General features: G+C 42.3%; 1 protein-coding gene across 1 annotated transcript in view; it reads left to right on the top strand.

The window, feature by feature from the left end:
• The window catches only part of rundc3ab (RUN domain containing 3Ab), a 51,026-nt gene that overhangs the window by 11,351 nt on the left and 16,155 nt on the right, over positions 1-23,520 (top strand). Inside the window, exons 6-10 of the mRNA XM_052112446.1 lie at positions 140-220; positions 8,942-9,104; positions 13,389-13,546; positions 13,849-13,968; positions 14,643-14,737. Of these exons, the coding sequence (XP_051968406.1) occupies positions 140-220; positions 8,942-9,104; positions 13,389-13,546; positions 13,849-13,968; positions 14,643-14,737 (617 nt within the window). The remainder of the gene's footprint in view (positions 1-139; positions 221-8,941; positions 9,105-13,388; positions 13,547-13,848; positions 13,969-14,642; positions 14,738-23,520) is intronic.

Below are 23,520 nucleotides of genomic sequence, written 5' to 3'. Positions count from 1 at the left end.
TGTGCTGCCTACTTTGTGGAAATAAATAGGTAGCTTAATAGTTTTTTTATTTTCTTCTTTTTTTTAACAGATCTAGAATGATATGCAATGAAATCAATGTGTTGACTGTTGAATAATGGAGTTGTGTACTTGTTGTCAGTTTCTGTCTGAAAGGGGAGGCTCTGGATGGGAAGTCTGAGGCGGTTATTGACTACACACCTTACCTGAAATTCACACAAAGGTGAAAATCATTTATTTCCTATATTCCAATTTCATTTAGGACAGGAGTTCTTAAACTTTCTTGGCCCAGGACCCAAATATGACATTTTGGATACCACACTTGCTGGGACCCACACTTGCTATTTTTGCTTTATCTGTTAATTTATTAGCTTTTTTTATGACTAACATTTCTGATATAGAAAGACCCGTACAGAAATCATTAATATTCACAAAAAACATGAAAAAACTGAAATTTGTGAACAAGCACACAAATATGAACATTCTCGAATTGCACAAATAATAAAAAAAAAGAAACAGATGGCAACTTATTAGTCAGCATAAGAAAGATCTTGTAAGCTTTTTATACTGGTGAAATAATATTAATTTTAAGTTTTATAGTAGACCTGGTAACAATAATTGCTGTAATTATGGTATTTTATCACAAACTATCATTGCGATAGTGAGAGGTTCATACTTTTGTGAATAATAGTTTCACCAAAACAAGGTAGTATCAAGCCCGAAGGGCTAGAAACCAATTGTTTTTGTTAGAATGTTTTATATTATTAGGGGTTCAAGCCCGAAGGTCTAGAAAACAATTGTTTTTGTTAGAATGTTTCTTATTATTATTAGGGGTTCAAGCCCGAAGGGCTAGAAACCTATTGTTTTTGTTAGGATTTTTAGAGGTTCAAGCCCGAAGGGCTAGTACCTATTGTTTTTATTAGGATTTTTATTAGCGGTTCAAGTGCTTAACCCTGAAACCCTATTGTAATTGTTACTATTTTTAGGGGTTCAAGCGCTTAGCGCTGAAACCCTATTGTAACTGTTAAGATTTGTAGGGGTTCAAGCGCTTAGCGGCGAAACCATATTGTAATTGTAACGATTTTTTGGGTTTCAAGTGCTTAGCACTGAAACCCTATTGTAATTGTTATGATTTTTAGGGGTTCAAGCGCTTAGTGCTGAAACCCTATCATAATTGTTAAACATTTTATTATTATTAGGGGTTCAAGTGCTTAGCGCTGAAACCCTATTGTAATTGTTACGATTTTACGTATTTTGAGGTTAAATCCCAAAGGGCTGGAAACGCATTGTTTTTGTTAGGATTTTTATTATTATTTGGGGTTCAAGCCCGAAGAGCTAGAAACCTGTTGTTTTTGTTAGGATTTTTAGGGGTTCAAGCCCAAAGGGCTAGAAACCTATTGTTTTTATTAGGATTTTTCTTAGCTGTTCAATGCTTAGTGCTGAAACCTTATTGTAACTGTTAAGATTTGTATTAGGGGTTCAAGCGCTTGGCGCTGAAACCCTATTGTAATTGTTAAGGTTTTTAGTAGTATTAGGTGTTCAAGCCCGAAGGGCTAGAAACCCATTGTTTTTGTTAGGATTTTTGTTATTATTTGGGGTTCAAGACCGAAAGGGCTAGAAACCCATTGTAATTGTTAAGGTTTTTAGTAGTATTAGGGGTTCAAGCCCTAAGGGCTAGAAACCCATTGTTTTTAGTCTGTTAGTCTGATTGAGTTGAAAAACGGCGTGCAGTGTCTTTATACAAGGTGCCATGACTGAATGTATGAGGACATTGGCGTTTCTCAAAAAACACGGCCAATGAAGTTTGAGCACCTATTAGACAAGGTTTCGTTTTTTATTTTTTATAAATTTTCAAAGATTTTAAACAAACTTCTTTAACATTGTTATTTTTGAGGAATTTTTAGGAAAATTATGAATTTAATCCATTTTTCCACATAACAAAATGTGGAAAAAGTGAAGCGCTGTGAATACATTCCGGATGCACCGAAGAGAGCTGAAACTTTGAAGGATTGTAGTCCCCCAGAGTGCTAAATGTATCAAAGTTTGGGCCCGTTCAGCCTCAAGGTGTTGCTATATTGATAATTTGTATGTTTTTGCACATAACTCCTAAACCGTTTTGTCGCACACTCAAGTATCTTACATCGTCATGCACATTTTCACGCTAATTTGCATAATTCGAAAAGCCTACTTTTTCGAACTCCTCCTAGGCCGTATGTCCAATTCGCATAAAAATCGGTGTTTGTCTACTATGGACCCTCCTGACAAAATACTATCACATGAATTTTGATTCGTCAAACGTTACAAAGATGTAAGCCAACGAATTGGTCAGGTGTCATCCATTTTGTGCGAATTTACTAATATCTACCAAACGAAAAGGCCAAATGTTACAAAACTTGACACATATTCAAAAGCACGTTTAAAAAATGTGCCTGTAGGGGGCACTACAACTAAAAATGCTCTTGTAGGGTCCAAATGCTAACTTATTCTACAATATGACAAATAAAAAACGGCTAAATCAGGTATTTAAATTCTATACTGTATGATATAAATATGATATGTAATATGATATAAAAATAATATGAACGTTTAGATTATATTTTAACTAGTTAATGCTGCCTCATTATCATCAACAAAGCTTGTGCTTGCAAATATGTGTTCAGGATAAATGAGTAAAATGCACTTTAAATATGCCCATATTAGAAAATCAGCATATTATAATGATTTCTGAAGTATCATGTGACACTGAAGACTGTAGTAATGATGCTGAAAATTCAGCTTTGATCACAAATTGCATTTTACAATATATTCAAATAGAAAACTGTTTACAATATCACTGTTTTTACTGTATTTTGGATCAAATAAATGCAGTCTTGGTAAGCAGAAGAGACTTCTTTTAAACAGTAGTGTAGGTCTAAAATTAAGTAAAGAAAATGTATAGTCAGATTATTTCTATTAACTTAAAACTTTTAATCATTAAGTCTCCTAACATTCATTCTCTTTCTGTCACATTCCTCATTGATAGGCCCAGGGTCTTTTGTCTCCTCAGGTGTGAATTACAATCAATATTCATGATAGTTAACTAAAAGACACTAAAAGTGTCTTACAAAAGTTAAATTACTATATTGTTTTGTATGAATGAGTGATCAGGATGGTTTTCACATCATTTTGTAGCAAAAACTCTAGGCTACAAGACCCATTCTCAAAAGGCTTGTGGACAAATGTTTAGTATGTGTTATATGGCTTTATTTCAATTACTTACAAATTTAGTTTTTTCAAAAACCATGCATAAACTTTATTTTTTCAAAATACAAACATGTACACACATGTTGCTCACATATTATTGTAGCCCAGTTTGTGCTGAATACAGTGTTATCAGACTTTAGCCATTAATGTGTTTTTAAACAACTGGAAAAGCACAAATAGCCTGGTTATGTGGCCTTTAAACCTTGGGATGTGAATATGTTTTCTATAATTCAAAGATTGAAGTCCATTCAATCAAATATTCCATTGTTACGCGATGTGGAAAACACAGACGGACTCACTGAATCCATTCATAAAAATTGCTTTATCTATTAAAAAAATTGAACGTTACAGAATTTTCACATTTTTTTAGGTTTTGTTAAGAGAAAGGATGAGGACTTAACTGCAGAGTTCAAAATATTTACTAAATAAAAGGAAAAACATAGTTCCCCAAAAGGCAAAAACTCAGTCCCAGAACATGAGGAGTAGTTGACTGGCTGGGCTGGAGAGGGAAGTCTCAAAGGCCACATGGCTGGTTTGGTGCCAAACCAAAATTTGAATCAGCAGTGAACAGAAATGAGGCTTCTAACAGGAATCAACAGGACACCTAGACATGGAAACATTCCACAACAAACAGGCAGAGAACAAGGTTAGTCAAGTCAAGTCAAGTGGTTTTTATTGTCGTTTCAACCATATACAGTTAGTACAGTACACAGCAAAACGAGACAACGTTCCTCCAGGACCATGGTGCTACATAAAAACAACAAAGGACCAACATAGGACCACATGAGACTACACAACGAAATAAAATACCTATATAAACTACCTATATATACCTATATATATAAAGTGCACGTGCAAACATGTGCAAAAAGTACAGGACAGTACAACAAATTACTGACAATGAACAGGACAATAGACAGTGCAGCGCCGACCAGTACTCAGTAGTGCAAAAAGATGACAGTTTCTAAAAATGTAAACATAACATACTATGAGATAATGTTCTATGCACATAGCAGTTATTGAGGTAGCAGACAGTTATAAAGTGTCAGTTATTAAAGTGCAACTCAGGACACGTGTGTGTCAAACCAGTCTCTGAGTATTGAGAAGTCTGATGGCTTGGGGAAGAAGCTGTTACACAGTCTGGCCGTGAGGGCCCGAATGCTTCGGTACCTCTTGCCAGACGGGAGGAGGGTAAAGAGTTTGTGTGAGGGGTGTGTGGGGTCGTCCACAATGCTGGTTGCTTTGCGGATACAGTGTTTTTGTAAATGTCTTTGATGGAGGGAAGAGTGACCCCAATGATCTTCTCAGCTGTCCTCACTATCCTCTGCAGGGCTTTGCGGTCCGAAACGGTGCAAGTCCCAAACCAGGCAGTGATGCAGCTGCTCAGGATGCTCTCAATAGTCCCTCTATAGAATGTAGTGAGGATGGGGGTTGGGAGATGTGCTTTCCTCAGCCTTCGAAGAAAGTAGAGACACTGCTGGGCTTTCTTGGTGATAGAGCTGGTGTTGAGGGACCAGGTGAGGTTCTCCGCCAGGTGAACACCAAGGAATTTGGTGCTCTTGACGATCTCCACAGAGGAGCCGTCGATGTTCAGCGGAGTGTGTTCACCTTGTGCTCTCCTAAGGTCAACAACCATCTCTTTTGTTTTGTCGACATTCAGGGACAGGTTGTTGGCTCTACACCAGTTCGTCAGCTGCTGCACCTCCTCTCTGTATGCTGACTCGTTGTTCTTGCTGATGAGACCCACCACGGTCGGTGTCATCGGCGAACTTGATGATGTGATTCGAGCTGTGCATTGCTGCACAGTCGTGAGTCAGCAGAGTGAACAGCAGTGGACTGAGCACACAGCCCTGGGGGCCCCAGTGCTCAGTGTGGTGGTGGTGGAGATGCTGTTCCCGATCCGGACTGACTGAGGTCTTCCAGTCAGGAAGTCCAGGATCCAGTTGCAGAGGGAGGTGTCCAGGCCCAGCAGGTTCAGCTTTCCAATCAGGTGCTGGGGAATGATTGTGTTGAATGCTGAGCTGAAATCTATGAACAGCATTCGAACGTATGAGTCCTTATTGTCTAGGTGGGTGAGGGCCAGATGGAGGGTTGTGGTGATGGCATCGTCCGTTGAACGGTTTGAACGATACGCAAACTGCAGTGGGTCTAGTGAGGGGGCAGCTGGGTCTTAATCTGCCTCATGACGAGCCTCTCGAAGCACTTCATGATGATGGGTGTAAGTGCGACGGGACGGTAGTCGTTGAGGCAGGATACTGAAGACTTATTTGGCATGGGGATGATGGTGGTGGCCTTGAAACACGTTGGAACAACGGCGCTGCTCAGAGAGATGTTGAAGATGTCGGTAAGAACATCTGCTAGCTGGTCTGCACATCCTCTGAGCACTCTGCCAGGAATGTTGTCTGGTCCAGCAGCCTTCCGTGGGTTGACTCTACGTAGAGTTTTCCTCACATCTGCCGTGGTAAGACAGAGCACCTGGTCGTTGGGAGGAGGGGTGGACTTCCTCGCCATCACGTCGTTCTGCACTTCAAACCGAGCGTAGAAGTCGTTCAGCGCATCTGGAAGGGAGGCATCTTTGTCACAGGCAACTGATGTTGTCCTGTAGTTGGTGATGGCCTGGATGCCCTGCCACATGCGCGCGTGTCACCGCTGTCCTGGAAGTGACTGTGGATTCTCTGGGCGTGTCGCGCTTTGCCTCTCTGATTGCCCGTGACAGTTTGGCCCTAGCTGTTCTTAGGGCTGCCTTATCGCCTGCTCTGAAGGCGGAGTCTCGGGACCTCAGCAGCGTGCGCACCTCCGCAGTCATCCACGGCTTCTGGTTGGAGCGTGTGGTGATGGTCTTGGAGAAAGTGACATCATCAATGCACTTGCTGATGTAGCTGGTCACTGATGCTGTGTATTCCTCCAAGTTGGTAGAATCGCCATATGTTGCAGCCTCCCTGAACATGTGCCAGTCAGTACACTCAAAACAGTCCTGAAGAGCAGAGATGGCTCCTGCTGGCCAGGTTTTCACCTGCTTCTGAAGCGGTTTTGTGCGTCTGACGAGCGGTCTGTATGCTGGAATTAACATAACAGAGATGTGGTCTGAGTAGCTGAGGTGGGGGCGGGGCTCCGCCCGGTACGCGCCTGGGATGTTTGCGTAAAAAAGATCAAGCGCGTTCGCCCCTCTCGTTGCAAAGTCCACATACTGATGGAATTTAGGGAGCACTGTCTTGAGATTTGCATGGTTGAAATCTCCGGCGACAATAAACAGTCCGTCAGGGTGAGCGTTCTGCAGTTCGCTCATAGCCCCATACAGTTCACAGAGCGCTTCCTTAGCGTTAGCGCTGGGGGGAATGTAAACTCCGGTTATGCAAACAGTGGTGAATTCCCGTGGTAGATAAAAAGGTCTGCATCTAACAGTCACAAGCTCCAACAGCGATGAACAGTAACTAGAGACTAGCATAGAGTTCTTGCACCATTCCGTGTTGATGTAAACACACAAGCCACCACCGCGAGTCTTACCGCAGAGAGCTGTATTTCTGTCGGCACGAAACGAGGCGAGCCCGTCTAGCTGAATGGCGGCATCCGAACTCTGTCGCTGAGCCACATCTCCGTGAAAACAAAGACGCAGCAGTCTCTAAACTCACGCTGCGTAGCCTGCTGGAGTCGGATATAGTCCAGTTTATTGTCCAGGGAGCAAACATTTGAGAGCAGGATAGACGGGAGAGCCGGCCGGCTAGGGTTTGTTTTTAGCCTAGCATGGACCCCGCCCTCTTTCCGCGCTTCCGCTTTCGCACACCGCTTACGACGTCCTCTCCCCCGGCCACCGGCATCAGGCGACGCCGAGGGCTGGAGGCCTGGTCTCCGCAGCAAGCCGAGTACGCGTAGCGCCTCCTGCAGGTCATCATGCAGCTTGGTTTTTGCATGAGTCTTATATTTGAGTAGTGTCTGGCGATGGTAGATCACGAACACTGGTTGCTCCGATGTCCATGTGTTGCAAAAGTCGGGCTTTTTTAACAAAAATAGCACCATTGTGGATCCGGAGTGGCCGCTGCGTGCTACCGCGCCGCCATCTTGGATTCCTTTAGCACTTAAGACAGAACTGACACGAGATCAGTTGCACCGCAAGGGACATCCGTATACATGTGGGCTTCCCTGCTGTCGAGGGAAGTCGGTTTCGGGCAGCAAAAGGTGCCCTCCGTGACCTTGTCAGTTCGTTGCGCACTTCCAGGAAGAAAGGGACAGGGAGGAGGGGCCTGGCCTGGCCGTGAGTGGTGCCCTGAACCCAGGAACCAATCATGTAGCCGTGAGGGCTCAGGAGAGTACGGAGTGTTCCAGTCCAACCCGACATTCGTGCCAGCCCAGGCAAGCATGATGGTCAGCTCTGTGTTGGCCTCAGACTGGGCGGGCAGACCCGAAGGTGGCAGCCTCCAACACCAGCTGGGCCGGCCTCATACACGTAGGTAGAAGGCGCAGCGCGAGGGGTGGCTGGATTGGCTTTCCCCTGGAAGAAGGAAAACCCCGACCGCAACGTTGCCAAGGTCATGTTCTCGCAATGAGAACACAAACCATCCATGAACGCAAAACATAAAGGCATCTTTAAAAAGACATTCACGTCAATGTGCTGCTCTAATAGAGGAAAATATTCTCTTTGCAGAAATATATACACTTTTAGTAGCGCTGTCGAAGCACCAGGGGCGTAATCAGCACTAATCGTGCAGGAGGAGAGAAAGCCGTTTGAATGCGGTGTATATCCAACAGCATATGCTTCTTTCAGAGGTGAATGGAACAGCAGTGGAATTCATCTCGCTGATTGATACACAACCGGTGATTGATACACAACCGATACACAACACGATTTTTAAAGAAAAAATCTGAATGAGAGTGGGCCTTCCAGCTCCTTTTATACCCGTATGTCCGGGGGAGTGGCATGCAAATTCCACTTGCCAATTCTCATTGGCCTTTTCTCAAAGATCTGAGGTGTTTTGGGGCTTTCAAGAGCGACCCCTAGTGTCACTACATCGACACAACATTGAGTGAGTGACAGAAGGGGAACTCAAATTATGAGATTCATCCGCCAGATGAGCAGTGTTGAAACAGGACTGACTTAAAGTGTTCTCCCGCAAATTGCTTACAGTTTTAAATTTCAACCACAGATGTTGCTAGAGAGCACAAATTTATGTAGTGCAGCTTTAAAAAAATTATTAGGTTTTTAATTCGAAATACTATCTGGAAAACAAACAGCTTTATTAGAACATGATTTCTTCATCAATTTCAACCCATTTTACAGTTACTGATGCTTCCAAGACTATCACACATCATTCTTTTAAACCTCATCTAGGCATACAGTCAGGTCCATAAATATTGGGACTGCAAAGGATTTGCAACCAAGTATTAAAAAGTGAAAGTTTGATTTATGATTGTTAAGCTGTCCCATTACTTTTGGTCCCTTAAAAAGTGGGAGGCACATATACAAACTGTTGTAATTCCTACACCATTCACCTGATTTGGATGTAAATACCCTCAAATTGAAGCTGAAGGTCTGCAGTTAAAGCACATCTTGTTCGTTTAATTTCAAATCCATTGTGGTGGTGTATAGAGCCAAAAAGATTAGAATTGTGTCGATGTCCCAATATTTATGGACCTGACTGTATATTTGCTAGATAGACAACTTTACTGTGATTTATAAATACATTGTGCTGTGTTGTGTGTATTTCAGTTATGATTATCTCAGTGATGATGAGGATGGTCAGAGTGTGGATAGCAGTAACAGTGACGACAGCGTTGAGCATCCATACATTCCTCTTGTCACAGATGAGGAAAGCTGGAGGAACAAATGCCGCAAGATGGAGCAGAGATTCAAGATCATCAATGCACAAAAGGTTGGTGTACAACAATACAATAAGACTTACCATCACAAGTAAGATCCATCCAGGGTAATCCGATCACAGTGTCAGGTGAGACACATTGGCATTTACATCTGTTCGCTCAAATTCAAGGGGAGTGTATCTGATTTTAAAACTATATATATCAATCACTACGTTATTGTGTTACCTCATGATGATTATTGCTGGGTAAAAATATAAATTTTCCGATTAATCACAGTCTTCATTTGATTAATCCTGGATATCAATGTTTGAAACTCAAACATCAATATTTTATTCCATGCAAAATTTTCTGCTATGTGAGTTATTCACTCCCATATGTAACCAAATTTAGTGCTATGTTAATAAAAATGTCTGCGAAGAAGTAGCACCGAGATACTTTCTCTGCATGTGGTTTGAATAGTTAAGCATAATTTGTGTTCAAAGATGAGATACACACAACCCATTTGTCATTGATATTGTCTCTTTTCAAACTATTTATGCTCTTTATATTCAGTTGATGATAAAAAAAAAAAAACAATAAAAAAGACATTAAAGTAAATCATGTAAATTTGCTCTCAATGTAATGTTACAGATCAGCATCTGTGAGATGCTAACTGAACTGCTGCTATTCTTAAAAGTTTTAGCACTTGTTTTACATATCGATGTAAATACTTGTAACTAGTGCAAATTATGCATGTTTTCATCATGTTCTAAGTTAAAAAGTCAGACTGTATAATTAGCAGCATTAGCTGAGAGAGAATTTCTTTATATGTAAACAAAATGGACATACAATAACTAAAATATACCCAAGTGAATCGAAATTGGAATCGAATTGAAATCGGAATACAATCAAATCGAATCCAAGCTTGTGAATCAGAATGTAATTGAATTTGGAAATCTGTATCAGTACTCGACCCTAAGAATGATAAAGCGAAGCGTTTTTTTTCCCAATCAGAATCAGCATTATTGCCAAGTCTGTATATACAGTATATATTGTATATACAAGAATGCACAACAATACAAAACAGCAACAAGACATAGGTAATAATACAAAATAATTCAAAATTGAATAGAAAATGGAATAAAAATGTAATAGGAAATAAAGTGTATATAGAATACAATAAGACTATATATATATATGCATGCACACACACACACATACACACATCTGTTATACAGTGCAAGGGAATGTAATGGCAGAAGAGGTTGGATGTGTTGGATAAATATAAAAATAATTGACTGTGAATTACACATAATTATTGCTCAGTGGGGCAGTTTTAGCTGTTCATGACATAGATAGCCTGAGGAAATAACTGTTCCTGTGCCTGATGGTTCTGGTGCTTAGTGCTCTGTAGTGCCGGCCAGAAGGCAACAGTTCAAAATTGTAGTGGGTAGGGTAAGTGGGGTCCAGAGTGATTTTTGCTGCCTTTTTCCTCAATATGAAAGTGTACAGTCCTTGAAGAGAGGGCAAGGGGCAACTAATAATCCTCTCAGCAGTCCGAACTGTCCTTTGTAGTCTTCTGATATCCGATTTCATAGCTGAACCAAACCTGACATTTTCTGAAGCGCAGAGGACAGACTCAAAAACTGCCGAGTAGAACTGTATCGGCAGCACCTGTGGCATGTTGAACTTCCTCAACAGGTGAAGAAGTACAACCTCTGCTTGGCCTTTTTCACAATGGAGTCAATGTGGGTCTCCCACTTCAGGTCCTGTGAGATGGTAGTGCCCAAGAACCTGAATGACTCTGGGACTGCGGCCACAGTGCTGTTTAGAATGGTGAGGGGGGTCAGTGATGGGGAGATCCTCCTAAAGTCTCATTCATCTCCACCGTTTTGGGAATGTTCAGCTCCAGGTTGTTTTGACTGCTCCAGACAGCCAGCTGCTTAACCTCCCTTCTGTATGCAGACTCATTATCATCTCAGATGAGGCTGATGACAGAGGTGTTATCTGCAAACTTCAGGAGCTTGACAGAGGGGTCCTTGGTGATGCAGTCATTGGTATAGAGGGAGAAGAGTAGTTGGGAGAGCACACATACTTGGGGAGCACCAGTACTGATTGTATAGGTGCTGGAAGTGAATTTTTCTCACAAGCTGTTGTTTGTCCATCAGAAAGCTGGTAATCCACTGACAGATAGATGTGGGAACAGAGAGCTGGTGTAGTTTAGTCTGGAGAATAGCTGGGATGATGGTGTTGAAAGCCGAGACTAAAGTCCACAAAAAGGATTCTTGCATATGTCCCTGGTCTGTCCAGATGTTGCAGGATATGATGCAATCCCATGTTGACTGCATCCTCCACAGACCTGTTTGCTCGATAAGCAAATTGAAAGGGATTTAGAATGGGCTCATTGATGTCCTTCAGGTGTGCCAACACTAGTCTCTCAAATGATTTCATGACCACAGATGTCAGGGCCACAGGTCTTGAGTCATTAAGGCCTGTGATTTTGGGGTTTTTTTTGGGACAGGAATGCTATTGCTGAATGAAAATCAGTGTGAAGATGGGGGCCAGCTGGTTAGCACAGGATCTAATACACGCGGGTGAAACACCATCTGGAACCTGTGCTTTCCTTGTCATTTGTTTTTCGGAAGACATGGCACACATCCTCTTCACAGATTTTAAGTGCATTTTGAGTAGCAGGAGGTGTTGGTGGTTCTGTGAAGTTGGTGTTTGTGTGAAGTGAAGGTCAGAGTGGAGTTTGAGATTGTGCTTTTCAAATCTACAGTAGAACACATTCAGGTCATCAGCCAGTTGTTGGTCCACCACAGGGTTGGGGGCAGGAGTCCTGTAATTCATAAGCTGTTTCATGCCACTCCAAACTGATGCAGGATTGTTAGCTGAAAACTTGTTTTTCAGCTTCTCGGAGTATCGTTTAGCCACTCTGATTTCCTTATTCAGTGTGTTCCTGGCCTGATTGTACAATACTTTATCCCTACCTCTGTAAGCATCCTGACGAAACTGCCTGAGCTCTGCTGTAAACCATAGTTTGTCATTGTTGAACATTAAATAAGTACTAGTAGGAATGCATATATCCTCACAGAAACTGATATATGATGTCACAGTATCTGTGAGTTCGTCCAGATCGGTGGCGGCAGCCTCAAAAACACTCCAGCTCTGATTCATTGGTACACCTCTTTATAGCTCTTACTACAGGCTTAGCTGATTTTAGTTTCTTTCTGTAGGTTGGAAAAATATGAACCAGACAGTGGTCAGAGTCCCAAAGCTGCTCTAGGGACAGAGCGATATAGATCTTTTATTGTTGTGTAGCAATGATCCAGTATATTTCTCTGGTGGGGCATGTAATGTGCTGTTTGTATTTGGGCAGTTCACGTGTGAGGTTTGCTTTTAAAATCCCCAAGAATAATAGTAACTGAGTCTGGGTATTCAGCCAGCTGTTGCAGTGTTGCATTCACATACGCGTTTGGCGCCATATAAACACTTACCAGAATAAACGAGGAAAACTCCTGCAGTGAGTAGAAAGGCTTACAGTTAATAAAGAGTGTTTCCAAATTAGGACAGCACATCTTCTTTAATGTTGTTACATCTGTACACCAACTTTCATTGATGTAAAAGCATGTTCCACCGTCTCAAGTTTTCACCGTTAAATTGGCAATGCGATTGCTGCTGAACAGCTGAAAGCCCGGCAGATGTAACGCACTGTACGGAATGGCTTCACTCAGCCAGGTTTCTGTGAAGCACAAGGCAGCAGAGGTTGAAAAGTCCTTGATTGTATGGTTGAGGAAATATAGTTTGTCCGTTTTGTTAGGAAGAGTGTGGAAATTTGCTAGATGAATGCTCAGCAGTGCTGTTCGAAAGCCTCACCGACAGAGCTTGACCAGCGCACCTGCTCATCTCCCTCGCCTGCATCTCTTGAACAGCAAAGCTGCGCCTCCGACTAAAATGTCAAGACGAGTGTAAGAGTATTCAAAAACTGGTAAAAGATTATTTGGTATATGCTGCCGAATGTTCAGCAGTTCGTCCTTGGTAAAACTGATTGGAAAAAGATTACTAAATGCAGGACGAACAAACAAAAACAACAAAAGATTAGGAGCACTCCACAGGCCATCTGCAGCGCCATCAAATTATACTTACATAATTTTATCAGTTGAGGGAGATTCTCAATTTCCTGATCAGGACGCATCAGATTGGATGCATCAGTTTAAAATTAAACTACCTCAATATGGTTTGAGTCATCTGATCACAAAATGTTTTAGAATCCATTTTTGGATGTGCATTTAGCATTGTCCACTTGTAATTTCAAATAATGTGTCAAGTGGATGTATTTGTTTTATGTGTGCGATTAGGGCTATCTTGAGGAACTGGTGAGGTTACGAGAATCTCAGTTGAAGAACGTGGAGACAGAGAATAAGAGACTAACAGAAGGTCTACAAGAACTACAGCTACAGAGCCAGAAAGAAAATAGAGAACTGGAGAACATTATACTGGAGCTGCAGGAACATCTGTGAGAGCAACACATACACACACATATCACATGATTGACTTTTACTTTATATAATTTCAAATTTGCATTCATCTTTTCATGTTTCTATAGTCATAATTTCTTTTTAAAAATTTAATTTTAATTTCATAATTTTAGAGTTTTGTATGTACCATCTGTGTAAATGCATTGATGCCGCCTTCTGTGTGCAGCGTTAACAGTCTGTGTAATTGCACCTTTTTGTGGTATAGGCAGATTCTATGCCATCTTTGCAGTGTAAGGAAACATAATAAAATCCATAATATGTGTGCTTAACTGTATTGCAGGACAAGTCTAATTCCAGGTGAATCAAATCCGCTGTCTAAGGATTTGTCAATCTCTCTTGTTAACCAATGGCCATCACTCCAAAACTACAACAACCAAGAGGAGGCTAAACTCTTCTGCAGGTTATGACGACATCTCTTTCATCTGAGCCAACAGTTTATGCAAAATAAATTGGCACAAAGCCAAGCACACATTACAGGAATGAAGCTCATCATCGTTTGATGTTTTAACTCTATGACTAGTCTGCTACAATATCCCCAGATCGTAGATTCACAGCCAGGGGCCGTTCAAGGGTCAGTGGATATTCAGGGCTTATCCCAGAACTCTGTGAATACATATGATGCCATACGTTGATGAAATATCACAATATAATACAGTTTGTAATAAAAAATAAAATGTTACATCTGTGAGATATCATTGATATAGTAATATTACTGAAACTAAAACTAAAATGTTCCTCTAACTTTTGTCTCTGCTTCAGATAAGCTTGAAGATCAGAAATTAAGTGCTTTTAACACCAAGTACATTAAAATGTGACATAAAAAGACACTGCATCGTCTCTTCCAGCTTTCTGTTGTTTGATGCACACTATGTGCAATTGACAGTCTTGTATCATTGATTTTATAATGTGAATAGCGTGGGCAGGGGGAAGGAAACAAACCAAACTGAACCTGGGTTTGGACCAAGTGTGAAACCACCCTAAGATTACAATACTGACAAAGAATAATGGCAGATGCTGCATGTTACCCCAATGCTGTTCCACTTATGCTGTGGTTCTGTTGTCTTTGTCTTTTAGGGGCAGTTTCCCAAGCCCTGAGTCAAATGTCAGCTTAACCTCAGATTCTCTGAGAACAGAAAGGAAACAGAATGGACAAGCCTGGTGCACAGCAGGTACACTTTCACAAAACTAAGTTTATTAAAATTAACTCTGTTAATAAAATTATAACAACATTAATAACTTTATTAATAACATTATTAACAAATAATGTTATCTTTAAAGGGATAGTTTCCCCAAAACTACTATTTCTCACATCATGCGGAACACAAACAAAGATATTTTAAAGAAAGTATGATGTGTCTTTTTTTCTCTCCACACACGTTTGTCAATGGGGTCCAGACCTTTCAAGCTCCAATAAGGACATAAAGACAGCATAAAAGTAATTAATTTAACTTGTGTGGTTGAATTCATGTCTTTAAAGAATGTTAAATTTTTGGAGGGTTTAAACACAGAAATGTGAAAATGATCATTTTATAAAAGCACGCATTAATTCTTCCCTTAAAACCTGAGCTGTAAAGTTGATTAAATTGACATTTTTCAGTCGTTTGTTGACATTACATTGTCATGGTAACTGAAAAATGCATCACATAAGTTGTTCATCAGGCAAATGTGTTTACGCTGTGTATTTCATGCAACAAATGTGTATATGTGTAAATGCAGATGTAATGTACTTGTAATATTAAAACATCCAAAATTTTAAAATAAGCTCATCTAAATCTTACAAAGGACTACTTTCCTCAATTCTTACCTCTATTTTTATTCAGATGGAATTTTTGTTTAGTATACAACCTACATTATAGCCCTTCGTTTCCAGCAAGACATGCAGTCATGTGCTGACTTACATTTATTTTGTTGTTCTTGGTAAAAAATCTTTAAAAGTACTTTAACAGATAGTTAAAATTATAGTTCACCCCAAAAATGACAATTCTGTCATGATTACTCAACTAAATGTTGAGCTATAGGAATTTCTCTTTTCTGTGGAACACAAAAGATGTTAGGCTGAATATTGGTCCCAGTCATAATTCACTTTCACTCGTCTTTTCATTTAATCTTTTTTACATAAAATGAAATTAAATAGTGACTGAGAATAACATTTTACATAACATCTCCTTTTCTCAATTCCACGTAGTTCCACGAATGAAAAAAATAAGTCATATGGGTTTGCAAAAACACTGAGGTGAGTAAGTGATGACAGAACTTTCATTTTGGGGTCAACTATCTCTATCTGAGTTCAATGGTATCCCTATACTAAGTCAGTGCTCTCTAATTTAAAGTTTACTAAATTTACTGAACATTTTCCTGCTGTAAAATTAGTTATGATGGTTATTAGAGGTATAACGGTTTCTCGTGATTCAGTTTGTATCAAGGTTTTAGGGTCATGGTTTCAGTACAGTTCGGTATTTGTTATGTTTAGAAAAATAAATTTGACTACCAAATCCAAAATAAATATATTCTATTTGGTAACAGAAACAAGAAACAGATTTTTTCCAAGAAAATAGTGGGAACAGCAGTCATTGTTACTTCAGTCATGGCTACTACAATATTACTACAGTAAAACCATGGTTACAATATGGTTACTACAGTATTACTGAATAAAACCATAGTTTATTATCTTTAGTATCCTTAACTAACAAAAAAAAATTATTCTCTAATTACTAACTCAAAATTTAAACGTAATACCTGCATTTATGCTAGATGCATCAACATAAAGTGCATTTCATACTCAGCTCAACATATAGTCAACATTCTGAAGTTGTACATCACTATAGAAGGAATAAACTTGCTGTTAAAATGTATGTTAGAAGAGATGTCGTAACGCATCATGAGTGTTTTAATCAGAATATCTTTATCAATGGAGTAAGGGCAACATAGCTTTGGCAATGAACACCCCGAGTGCTTTAGTTCTTGTTTCGTGTATGTCCGAACTAACAGCAAGTGCCTGTTTAAAGACGGAAGGTATTGTGTCTGTGTGCAGTTTCGGGCTCACCTGCAGCTGGTGATGTCATTGGAAATAAATAACCAAACATCGATGTATTACCAGTATACGGCACTCGCGTCAAGCAATATCTTCAAACAGTGCCTGTTTTGTAAATGTTTTTTGACCATCGCTGTATTGACCACAAAAAGAGAAAGTTCCCAGACAGGAGACTTGAATGATGCAGGGGCTTCTATCTTGCGGCTTGTTTTCTCAGCTTGCTGTTTTCAACTGCACACTAATGCATGAAGAACTGTGATATCATCAACTTATTTAATATACTTACAGTTAATAGGACAACTTCTCCCTGTAGAAAATTGGCCCACGTGAAACACAGGTGGAGTGTGTCCATGTACAGAGCCATACAGGTGCATTAACGGAGGTTACAACTGCACATGTCTATTTGGAGCTTTGCAGTAACTAGGCCTATGCCAACACTGAAACTGAGAAAAATGGCTTCAAAGTTTTTTGATTGTCCAAACAAATGTGGACTGTTACATTTTCACACTCCGTTTTCTTTTGATCTGAGCATAGTTGAGTCATGTCCGCCTGTCACAGGAAAGACATAGACTAATAGACAATTGACAATTTGACAATTTACTATGAAAGGCAGTATTGTTGTTTGATAAATATTCCATACTTACGAACTCTGTATATAATATACAGAACTGTGCACTGGGCAAATATTTGTCTTAAGATGGTTATTTACAGTATAACTTCAGCTTTAATGTGTCAATAGGAAATATACATTTTAGACTTCCAAACATTCCTTTTGCAAACATTTTAGAATAGAAGAGCAGGGAGCCCTGGAACAGATGGTATGGCCCCCAAAGACCTCCCCAGTCTGGAAATGCATGGAAGAAACAGTAATTGAGACAGTCTAAATAAATAGAAGAACTGTGGAACAGTGTTTCTTGGTTGTTGGCACATAGGATGTTCCAAGCTTCTTGGAAAACTTCCAAGAAGCTTGGAACATCCTATGTGCCAACAACCAAGAAACACGTCTCTGGTTACATGTGTAACCCTTGTTCCCTGAAAAAAGTGGAACGAGATGCTGCGCTGCTAAGCGCTACGGGGAACAACCCTAATTGTGATTGAGCCAAAATAGTGTGTGTAACACGTCAATGAACATTGACCGGAATTTATAGCCTCGGCTGATGTAATCATTAGATGCACCTGCGGCCAGGCTATAAATGGATACGTCACCAGGTGTCGTCAGATACTTCTTTTTGAAGAGCAGTCCTGGATGTCCCAGTGCGGCAAAGCAGCGCAGCATCTCGTTCTGCTTTTTTCAGGGAACAAGGGTTACACATGTAACCCGAGACGTTCCCTTTACAAAAAGCTTCACTATGATGCTGCGCTGCTAAGCGCTACGGGGAACGCAATACCCACGCCGCCGCACTTGGGGCTGTCCGGACCCCTACGGTTGTGCAGTGTACTCACAAAAACGCGAGAGGTCTCAGACATGAGCTTGAGATGTCGACTCAAGGGCATAAGAGCCCGGAGTAGCATAAACATCTAAACCATTAAAATTTGATGAATGTGTGCGGAGAGGACCAGCCTGCCGCATCACAAACTTGTTTAGGCATGGGCTGAGATGTCGACTCAAGGGCATAAGAGCCCGGAGTAGCAAAGCATCTAACCCATAAAGTTCGATGAATGTGTGCAAAGAGAACCGTATCGCAACACAAACTTGTCATAAAAACTGATGAATTTGAGCGGAGAGGACCAGCCTGCCGCATCACAAACTTGTTCAGGCATGAGCTGAGATGTCGACTCAAGGGCATAAGAGCCCAGAGTAGCAAAGCATCAAACCCATAAAGTTCGAAGAATGTGTGCGAAGAGAACCCAATCGCAACACAAACTTGTCATAAAAACTGATGAATGTGAGCAGAGAGGACCAGCCTGCCGCATCACAAACTTGTCCAGACATGAGCTTGAGAGGTCGACTCAAGGGCATAAGAGCCCGGAGTGGCAGAACATCCAAACTATAAAAATCTAATGAATGTGTGCGGAAAGGACAACCTGCCGCATCACAAACTTGCTGCAGAGGGAGACCTCTAGCCAAGGTTTTAGAGGAGGAGAGCCCTCTGGTAGAGTGCGCCCTGAAACCTACTGGCGAAGCTTGACCGCACGCCTCGTAGGCCCGGGCAATAATGAGGATGCCTCTTTGAGGGCACCCCGCCCACCAAGCCGTGGCAAACCGCAGTGGCCACATAGAACCTGGTAGTGGCGAGGCAAGTGCCCGCTAACAGTTCTTTCTACAGAAAATCCAGAACTGAAGCAAACTGGCAGTTAGCTGGTTCTGTAATAAGAACTTTAGTAGAAGGAAACGCATGCAGGCGCATTTGCGTTACTACGTTCAGCCCCTCCTGAGGGGGACTGGGTGACTCGGGGAGAAGTAGAGGAGACATTGCGCTATCAACAGAGGCGAAGAGGTCCTCTTCTGCCCTGTAAAATCTACCCAGATCAGTTCCAAGTGGAGGGAGCCCTAGCACTTGAAATGGTCTCGATAACCTCAAGGGAAAACCCTTTTTTGGTACCCTTAGGGGCCAGACATGAAAGGTTTCACAATTCGGGCCAAGGATGAGAAGGTCCTCCCTGTTCTGAAGGCGAGCCGTCGAGGAGAGGAATTAACTCCGAGAAACATATCCTGTTCGGCCAGCGCAGCGCCATTAATAGGAGGCAAGACCCTTGCTGGTGAACATTGCCAAGACTCCCGGGAGCAGAGAAACCGGGGAAAGAAACGCATACAGACGCATTCTGGGTCATGTATGTGTCTTAACGTCCAGCGCTATTCATAGAGGCGAAGAGGTCCTCCTCTGCCCTAAGATCTCACCCAAACTTGTTCCAAGTGGAAAAAGCCCGGCATTTAAAAAGGTCTCGATAACCTCAGGAGAGAGCCCTGTGTCCCTCAGTTAGAAGATCCTTCCTGTTCGGAATCACCCAAGGCAAGCCGTCGAGGGAAGCGATTAGCTCCGAGAACCAAGCCCTGTTCGGCCAGCGCGGTGCTATCAGTAAGAGGCAAAAACCCTTGCTGGCGAACTCTGGGCAACTACTACCTTAGGGTGGAGTTCTTAACTCCCCCGTTGGTATTTTCTGTCTGGACCGTAAATCTGCTCCCATATACGGGCATCCAGGGATATAACTGACCTGAGTGACAGGAGCTTGCCCTGGGCCTTAAGGAGAATCCGACGTGTCAGAAATACAGCTGACAAGAACGTGGGTCTCCTTGATGATTTATGAAAGAGGCTACCGCTGTATTGTCCACCAGCACCAAGACATGGCAGCCTCAGGAGGAGGTATTTCAGGGCCAGAAATACAGCCATCAACCCGAGACAGTGACTGTGACAACCGAGCTGACGACCCTCCTATCCCCTTAAGCTGGACGACCACTTAAGGCCGCTACCCCGCCCGTCAGGGAGGCGTCTGTCGTTAGCAGCCTGCGACAACAAGACGCACCTAGAGTGGGACCCAAGGCAGAAAACCGGGGTCTGAACCACATAGAAAGGGAACGAAGCCTGAGGCGCTTAACCCTTTTTAGCCTAGGGGTTTTGGCCCTTGGAAGAAATCCCCTGGCTTTTGGCCACAACAAAAACAGTCTCATGAGCAGAAGGTCCAGAGGGATCACCGTGGACGCAGTCGCCCTGAAACCTGGAAATCATTGATACTGATAACAGTGCAACCTTGACCTAGCCTGACTTTGCTCAGGGTGATCTGAATGGACTCAATCGTAGCGGGAGACAGTTGTGCCCACATTGTGATTGAACTCCATATGATGCCCTGATAGACAGTGTTCTGAGTGGGAGAGAGGACGCTTTTCTTGGCGTTGAGCCTCAAACCCAGAGAAACAGATGAGCTAAGACGATGTCCCTGTGCTGAACTGCCAGTTCCTGGAACTGCGCTAGGATCAGCCAGTCGTCTGCATAATTTAGAATGCAGATGCCCCGGAGTCACAACGAGCCAGCGCTACATCATGCATTGTGAATGTGCGGGTAAAAAGGGCTAGGCCGAGTGAAAGAACCTGACCCTGGAAGACATCGCCCCCGGAAGCGAACCTCAGGAACTTTCCATGTTGTGGCAGAACTTCTAAATGAAGTATAGAAGTGCGTCATAAGATCGATGGTGACCAGCCAAACGAGTTGTAGGGATTGAGACACGACCGTCCTGACAGGCATCATCTTGGACTTGAACACCCAAGGGCAGTTCAAGCTTTAAGATCTAAGCCAGACGCCACCCCTCACCCTCCATGGGAAACGGGAAGTATTTAGTGTAATAACCTAACTCTCTATCTGGAAGGGGAACACATACCATGGCCCCTTTAACCAGGAGATTGAGTTATTTTAATTTTTTTTACATAAAAAAGAAATCCGGTTTACGGTAGTGAGAACACGCCGTTGAAACACGGAAAAGCGGCGAGTGAATTAAATCCTGACGCCCTTATAAGACCCACAGAAAGAATATATCTGGCAGACGTTTCCACGTTGCCAGGATCTCTGAGATGGGTATTATATTTTAACACTTCCTGTTGAGGGGTTGTCGAGTGTCTCGCGTCCTGAATAAAATGCAGGAACAGCGAAAGCACCCAATTTTGACGGAAGCCTCTGCAACCCGAAACACCAGGAGGTGGGGGGAATGGAGGGGCTTCGAGGGGGTACCGGGAGGGGTGAAGTGAAGCACGCGCCCCGTCCCGAGGGGAGCTACCCCCTAATCTAGGCGCAAGACCGTCAGGGTTTTCTCTTACTAGAAATTATAGTCCTGAGGTTTTGCTTCGGGGGCTGGCGAGGGCGGCGAGAGTGTCTGAAGTGTGTATGTTACACACACCATTTCAGCTCGGTCACAATTAGGGTTGTTCCTCGTAGTGCTTAGCAGTGCAGCATCATAGTGAAGCTTTTTGTAAAGGGAACTGTGTGCAGGTGTCTTTAGGAGAATTGGTGCTGTTTTGAAGGCAAAGGTGGTCACACCAACTATCGATGTAGCTTTTAGTATGTTTACTGGACTTTGTATTACTTTAATTGATAAATGGAAACTATTTATGAAGACACACTATTTTTTCTAAGTGCATAAAACATTTGCACTGTACTGCATGTAAAAATGTTTAGTCTGCTTACTTTTGTTTGGTAAAAGAGAAAATGATCATTATGTGGTCAAATCTAAATTAGATGTATTTTTTTCCTAACAAAAAAAAGAAAAGAAAAAAACATTAATATGACCATATCAACCTGATTACATTAGATCACACAAATTAACCAACAAAGTTTGTAAGGTTAAAACAGGTAAAAAATACAATGAAAAGGTTACCTGACAAAACATTGTGTACAGTGTAGATCCTCAATACAAAACACAATACCCTTTTTTACATAGGCTAGCCTATTTGCAATCATTATGGCTATATATAAAACCTTGTAATTTGTAATGATCATATGCTTCATTTTGTTTTACTCCAATATTGGTTATTAAATCATGCATGAAGTTGATACTGGAGTTTTATTCATGTATACAAATCTGTATAAAAATAATTCTGCCTGAATGAGGTGACATTTTTTCCAAACTATTAACTCCAATAATGTTTTTTTGCTGGTCCTGCATTTTCTATTTGTCTATGTGAGTTACAAAAGTAAAACAAAGTCAAGATATGCATGCTTTTTTATGATTATAAAATAAATATTAAGTATTAAATATTTGTGCACATAATAAATTCAAAAAATGCAATAAACAAAATTGGCACAGTTTTAATAAAAATCATGTAGCCACAAGTGGTATTTATTGGGGTCCCAGCACATGTGAAGAGAAGATTAACAAAAAAAGCCAAATTCGACAGATCCTGTGGATGTCGTGGACACTGTTGTTTTGGTGTCAAATTTTGACTGCTTTGGTCATCACATGTGTGTCTGCCAGACCGAACTCCAGGCAGGTGTCGCTGATAGAGAATGCCTGCAGGTCCCCGACCCTCGTGATGGAGGCAAGCGCGATCAGCAGGGCCGTCTTTAGAGAGACTATCCTGAGTCCAACTGATTCTAGCGGCTCAAAGGGGGATCTCTGAAGGCCCGAGAGGACCACTGAGAGATCCCAGGAGGGGAACAGACATGGCCGGGAGGGATTTAACCTCCGGGCACCTCTTAGGAACCTGATAATCAAGTCGTGCTTACTCAAAGACTTGCCGTCTACTGCGTTGTGGTGGGCCGCGATAGCAGCTACATACACCTTCAAGGTGGACGGGGACAGCCTCCCCTCCAACCTCTCCTACAGGAAGGAGAGCATCAACGTGACTGCGCACATCTGTGGGTCTTCAGCCCGGGAAGAACACCAATTCGCAAACAAATGCCACTTCAGGGCGTAAAGTTGCCTGGTAGAAGGGGCTCTGGCTTGGTTGATCATGTCTACAACAACAGGTGGTAGATCAGCTAGATCTTCTGCATCCCGCCCAGGGGCCAGACATGGAGGTTCCAGAGGTCTGGATGCGGATGCCAGAGCGTGCCCCATCCCTGAGAGAGAAGGTCTTTTGTCAGGGGAATTTGCCAGGGAGGGGCTGTCACAAGGAGTAGGAGGTTCGAGAACCAAGCCCAAGTGGGCCAGTAGGAAGCCACTAGAGTGACTTGTTCCTCATCCTCCCAGACCTTGCATAACACCTGTGCAAGAAGGCTCACTGGGGGAAATGCGTACTTGCGCAGCCCCTTGGGCCAGCTGTGTGTCAGTGCGTCTGCCCCTAGGGGAGCCTCTGTTTGGACATACCGGAGCGGGCAGTGGGCGGTTTCTCGGGAGGCAAACAGGTCTACCTGAGCCTTGCCGAACCATTCCCAAATCAGCTGGATCAACTGGGGGTGAAGCCTCCATTCTCCACTGGGCAAGCGTTGTCGTAATAGCGCTTCTGCTACCACATTGAGGTTGCCGGGGATGTGAGTGGCACGCAGCGAGGGGCAC

The sequence above is a fragment of the Xyrauchen texanus genome, chromosome 40, assembly GCF_025860055.1.
Source record: "Xyrauchen texanus isolate HMW12.3.18 chromosome 40, RBS_HiC_50CHRs, whole genome shotgun sequence".
NCBI classification, from domain to species: domain Eukaryota; kingdom Metazoa; phylum Chordata; class Actinopteri; order Cypriniformes; family Catostomidae; genus Xyrauchen; species Xyrauchen texanus.
This window is presented reverse-complemented; position numbering and strand designations above follow the sequence as displayed.